At 40.1% G+C, this 6010-nt stretch overlaps 1 protein-coding gene across 2 annotated transcripts; it reads right to left on the bottom strand.

Annotated features, from left to right (window-relative positions):
* Nucleotides 1-14: 14 nt before the first annotated feature.
* Nucleotides 15-4038, bottom strand: nutf2 (nuclear transport factor 2). 2 transcript variants are annotated; one of them, XM_060060909.1, is made up of 5 exons: nucleotides 3877-4038; nucleotides 2459-2580; nucleotides 1489-1560; nucleotides 1163-1261; nucleotides 15-834 (listed from the first exon to the last, which is right to left on the bottom strand). In XM_060060909.1, the coding sequence occupies exons 2-5, from the start codon at nucleotides 2555-2557 to the stop codon at nucleotides 721-723; spliced, it is 384 nt and encodes a 127-aa protein (XP_059916892.1). In that variant the 5' UTR covers nucleotides 2558-2580; nucleotides 3877-4038; the 3' UTR covers nucleotides 15-720. The 2 variants fall into 2 exon arrangements, with proteins under 2 accessions (XP_059916892.1, XP_059916893.1); XM_060060910.1 differs by lacking the exon at nucleotides 3877-4038 and adding an exon at nucleotides 3601-3816.
* Nucleotides 4039-6010: the final 1972 nt, after the last annotated feature.

The following is a 6010-nucleotide window of genomic DNA, read 5'->3' as shown; positions in this document are numbered from 1 at the left end:
ACATCCCCACAACATTACGAAATAGTCCAGATTTTATTGTATGACATGGCTGTGATATTCATCTTACTCTAAGCGAGTATCAAAGCAAAAGACAAAGTGGGGTCAAGTTTCATTATTCTTTGGATAGCTTAATCAAAGCCTGACAACATGAATCATGGCAAATGTATCCATCTTTAAGAAGATAAGGGTTAGTTATAGAACCTACTTAGATGCGTGAAAATGCACACAACTTACCTAAAATGAACCCAAAAGATGTGTGAACTGAAGAGTAGCGTCTCTTAAAATCATCACAGATCATCATCAATCAACAGCTCTTTAGCAGAATCAAGTGAAAAACAGCTTAGTAGGAACAGAGTAGAATTTAACCAAGTCAGTGAATGGCGTCATTAAGCTAGCAAATGTCTTTCTGCTCTGGCTTGACGGTAGATAATGTAATGAGGGCTTCCAGCGTCATGCAGATCAGTGGAGGGGCAGACAGCGGTATCTGATTTTTCAGCCAGCTCCCAAAGAAATTCTACTTGATGAGGTGGTTAAAAAATGTCCACCAGCAAGTTCTGTGATTGACATCAGGAATCCGGGTGTTTGTCAAACAGGACTGAATAAGATGGAGGGAGGGAGGGAAGAGTTACCCCTCGATTCTCCTCCCCCCCTTCGCTCCTCTGTGCCTCCCATACCTTGAGAGGGCACTCGTACCCACTCGTCAGGGGTGAGTGATGCCCTTTAGCCAAAGTTGTGGAGCGCCAGCCTAAACATGTCATTGGTGCACACCCATGCATCATTAATATTTTTCAGGATAAAACTCTGGTGAAATCCCATGATGGGGTCATCATCTGCCTGTGAACAAATACACAGGCAAGCAAGTTAACATCAACATCTTACAGGATTTGCTTTAAAATATACACAAATTGGCTATTTGAATGTCTTCTTTGTGAAATAAAAAATATGTTGATCAATAATATGGCAGTGGACATTTGCAAAAAGTCCATTTTAATTTCACTGTCAATATGTTCTTTGCCAAAAATATTGCATACAAATGTATAATACAACCTCAATATCAAAGACTGACAACAAATGCTTAAGGACTAGTTTCAACCTGAGAAAGAGTACTTATGAACCATGAAACCGGGCTGTTGGTCAGCATCATGCTCAATGTGTTGCTCACCTTTAGCTGCCCTACAACCATACTCAGGATACAGCAGTCTGGGGTAGGCTGATGGTCCTGTGCTGTTATACTGTGGGCTATTTTTGTGAAGGGCAGGCTCTAAAGAACATAAGAATCGGGGTTGGAACACAAAATATAATGTTAATCTGAAACGACAAGACTAATGAATAGTAATGGTTGGATGTTGCAAAAGTGATACCTACATTAAAATAGCAGATGCATAAAATCATATGTTTATTTTTTTTTCTGCTTATTAGCAATCACCCTTTGCCCTGCCATACCTATAATATAAACACGTGACTTGACATATAAAAAAAAAAGCTCACTGAGAGTTTCTCAACAATTGCTCTTTTTCCCTGGAACTGCTGTCCCTCCCACGTAAGGCATGATGCATCAATCTGGAGGGAACGGAGGTGAAATAGAAAGAAAGAAAACACAAGTAAGACAACATTAGAAGTGTATCACACAAGGTTCATATCCGCCTTTTCAGCACCAGAACAATTATTTCAGAGGATGTGCTTTAACAATCAGGAGAGAGCAGAAAAAACATCTAGAGCCTTTGCCATATAGACATAGAGCATCTTCAAGAAGACTATACCTTACAGGTCATGTATAATATGTAATGTCTCAACCAAAATAATAATAAAATACGTAGTTTGATGACGTTGTGAAGTAGGCGGTTTGTTTTCTTCACCACCATTGCCAGTGAATATATACGACAGACTCGCTCAGAAATCATGTTCAAGGACAAAACAATGTTATATTACACACTAGCTTGGTGACTGGAATGAGAGACGTTTCATAGTAGCACAAGCTATCAGCTTATGCTGTAGCATAAACTAAACTTATATTGAAATATCATATCAATAAATTAGGTCTCTAATGGATTACTGTTTCCCAGGAATTTAGGGGAGGAAGGGGATTTGATACCATTGACAGGCAACCAAATGTTGCCTGTCTGTGGTTGAATAAAACCGAAGATTTCTTTGTTTGAGCATTGTTTGAAACATTGGGGATAATAAATGTACACAACTCAACATTATACATCTAGTCGTATTTAGAATTTGAAGATGCAATATATTATACCTTTCAGTATAGCAACCTGTGTCTGTATTAATATGTATCAACATAATTTTAGGAGGATCATTTGTGAAATAGATGGAAACCTTAAGACAAACAACATGTTTTTTGTGATGAGAATGTTGATTCGTCAAGTGGCTGAAAAGGACAACCGAGAAGCAAATCAGAAGAATACTTAATGGGTAAAAAAATATATTGATCGTTTTCAAAACTCACATATATTGATCCGAGTTGCGTTCTGTCAGTGTCAAAAAGTTGGTAGTAGTGTTGCACAAAGCTTGATCCTATCTGTTCCCATAGAGGTTTCTCCCCCATCCTGAATCAACCTGCAGCCGGCACTGGACAGACACAGGGAAATCAGGTGAAGGTTTCTCCTGAGCAGATCTTTTCTTTTTGTTTTATAAGGTATAGGCATAATAAAAAAAAACATTGTGATCAACAATGTAAACAATATATCTTTACATTTGAACAATAACATAGATTTCAACAAAATCAACAACACTTTTGTAAAACGTATAATGTAATGCATGGCAAATAATACATGCATATGTTATTGTATGGTATTGTAATATGTATGTGTTATTGTTTACATCACTGGGGGTGTAAATTAGGATAATAACTGGTAATAAATAGGAAATACTGACTGGTAATTTTTAAGAAAAGATTGGCAGGTTCTGTTGATATAATAAATTCAGCCAACTGTCAAAATACATTGTAACGTATGCCTTCTCTGGAATTTTGAAAGGGGGTGCGGTCGCAAGAAAAGCCATGGTATGCAACTCACAACAGCAGGGCAACACTGACGCAACACAATCAAAAGTGCTGTAGACTAAGGAAAGTGCGATTGTGCATCCTAGTAGTGGATATTGTATTCACAATACATTGGCTTCTGTTTGCGTTATTCGCCCAGGCGTGCAAGCATGAGCATATTGAGTTACGCGGGCCTTCTTTGGTCCGTTTGGTGACACAGCTAATGACAGTGACATGTTACACCGTGTGTGAGCCATGGGGGCTACAAATAAACCATGGGGTCAGGTTTTTTCAGTTCCACGCGCTGATCTTGATATTATCGACAAAACAAAAGCTCAGGCAAGTCATCAACAAACCCGCATAAGTTACTGATAAAATCCGAGGGGGAATCAAGCCAGTCACTACGGAAAGATTAAAAGTCATTGACATCTCGTTATTACTAGCGTATTTGCTAGCTCGTTTGCTAACATTGACCAGATCAAGAGCGTTTCCAGAGGTCCCAATCAACCCATTGACAAAACATATAGCACGAATAGCTACAGACTCCACGGGCCTGACAACCATTTCGGACACGAGTTAATTGCGATATTTGTATTGCTAGTATATACTTTTTCCACGGAGTTCTAAAAATATCCTGTGTGCTCAGTGTTTATGTGTCCCCCTCCCCTGTGCCTCTTCTTCGCTGACTCTCCTCCGGGCCCGTGCTCACTGTCCAGTCCGCTGCAGGTACCACACATAGGCGTGACCGACTGGTACCGGTGCACCCGGACTATGCCTTTCTGCTGGCTCCCGTTTGTTAAATGGTCGTACGAAACATTAGACATTTTATTTGCATTATATATCCATTCATTGTTCATATGAGGGTTTAAATCGAAGGAACTTACCGTAAACCAACACCGCTCAGCCGCCCGTGTATAGCGATTACAGTCCAGTGTGTCTACTCTGCTACGACCGTCTACGACAGACGCACGCCGAGAATCGTAATCCGCCCAAAGAATCATGGCCGTTTGAGTCAAAAATATGTTGCCATTAGTAGTTTAAAACGGTGAATTGTTTATGCAAAAAAATGAACTGCCCGCTTTATTTTACGGTTAAAATAGTAGCAAATACAGATTCAAATGCTAGATTCGACATATGTGCAAACATGTTTGACAGCAGCTGGTTCGATGTAGGTTCACCAAGCGTCATATAAAATCCACAACACATCCAAAACACAAGACACTAATTTAATTTATATGTAGGCCTACATTTCAAATTCTGGTGATGGAAGACATGCAATACATATTAATAACAAGGTGCAACATCAAGTACCCAGATGTTAATAATTTATTAGGAAAATATGTTCTAGGTATGAAAGGTTATTATCCTCTCTAAAATGGTCTGCCAAGGCTGGTCCGCGGTCCAAAACATAGACTGTATCTGTGTAAGTCCTGGAGGGAGAGGGCAAGCCCTGGTGGTCCCACCGCCTGCTTGTGGATCTGTGGACGCCTACTGAACGCTTACTGCATTAGTAGTATGTAGCCAGCATTCATATAGGTCTATATATATACATATATATATGTATATAAATTTAAAAAAATCACAGCCTACGACCCCATGTTTGCTTTGTCATAGCTCATCAGTAGGCCTACTACATAGGATCGCCTGGAACACACGCTTTGACCAGATGTGGTCAGACAAGAACGTCTTACTTTACAGCTGGGATCAAGAGCATCTGCATTCTCAGCGCACACGTTTCGAAACTGTCAACAGCTAATTAAATATATAGCACAAGGCGCAGGAATATAATGCCAATAATCAGGGCATTATGTATCGCCTGTTTGACCTTCTTTCAACCACGTTTAAAATTGTCGTCATCTTGTGGTGGCAATATGAACTACAGTCAAATGAGGAAATCCCCTGGGGAGTGTCCAGAGTTTCTTTTGAGTGGAAACTTCAATCAGCTATTCTCAGTGTGTCAGGTCTGCTTACCTCAGATCCATGTAGTATCTTACAGGAGACTTACTTATTGAAGCATACTTAAATATTTCTGTACTGACCTCCACATTTAAAGATGTTCATATTCCTTGTGGAACTGAATACAAATTGAAGATCGTCTCATAGTAGTGATCGGCGGTTCTTGGGGGGGGGGGGGGGGCAGCAGGGGCCAGTGCCCCCATAAAACTGAGCTCGTACCCCCCAGTGGCCCCCACTCCAAACTTTTTTTACCTCCGTCCGGACGGGGGTCGATTGCTTGCGATGGTGTGGCACTGACGCACAAGGTGGAACTTGAGATTTAGAATATATCATACTGACTTTATTGCTGTTGTTGATGTATGAGTGGTTTGATGTCAGTGAAGGAAACCCAAAATGTTGTAATATTGACAATTGCCTTAACCAATGAAACATTTGAAATGTATAATATTGACAATTGCTGTAACTGAAGGAAACACTTAATACTATGCTACTGAAATAAATGTTGTAGCGGGAAAAAGCCAATTATTGTATATTGTGTTTTTGGATGCCGTTACTTACTACACTAAATATTTTGCGGCCCTGGTTCAATGTGCCCCTCCAACAAAACAACTGGCCCCAGTCTGCCCCCCCCCATGAAATTTGGTCTAGAACCGCCCCTGGTAGTGATCAAGGTCAAGGTGTTAAGATTGGTGGGCACTGCATTCATACTGCAAAGCCTTACCTCATTCATATTACAACATGGCCTTACACTAGCAAACTCACTAAATAAAGTAAAAAGAAACAGACCAACGTGGGTTCTGGGTCCTTCAACGAAAGAGAAGTTAAAATTGGAGTTCCAGTTTATTTAGGTTATAGCACACTTGAAAAATGACAGTTGGTAGACAAGGTACTGAACAATCAATAAGAGATGCCGGCTACACAATCAAAGAGATTGAAAGAAGGCATTGAGAGAAAAGTTTAAAACATGCATCAGCATTTTCTATGCTACCACAACTTATTGGATAGCCTACTTGTATTGGTGTGTGGCAGTGTGTGACATTATTATAGAAGTCTAGGACAGTA

The sequence above is a fragment of the Gadus macrocephalus genome, chromosome 9 (assembly GCF_031168955.1).
Source record: "Gadus macrocephalus chromosome 9, ASM3116895v1".
Lineage (NCBI taxonomy): Eukaryota > Metazoa > Chordata > Actinopteri > Gadiformes > Gadidae > Gadus > Gadus macrocephalus.
This window is presented reverse-complemented; position numbering and strand designations above follow the sequence as displayed.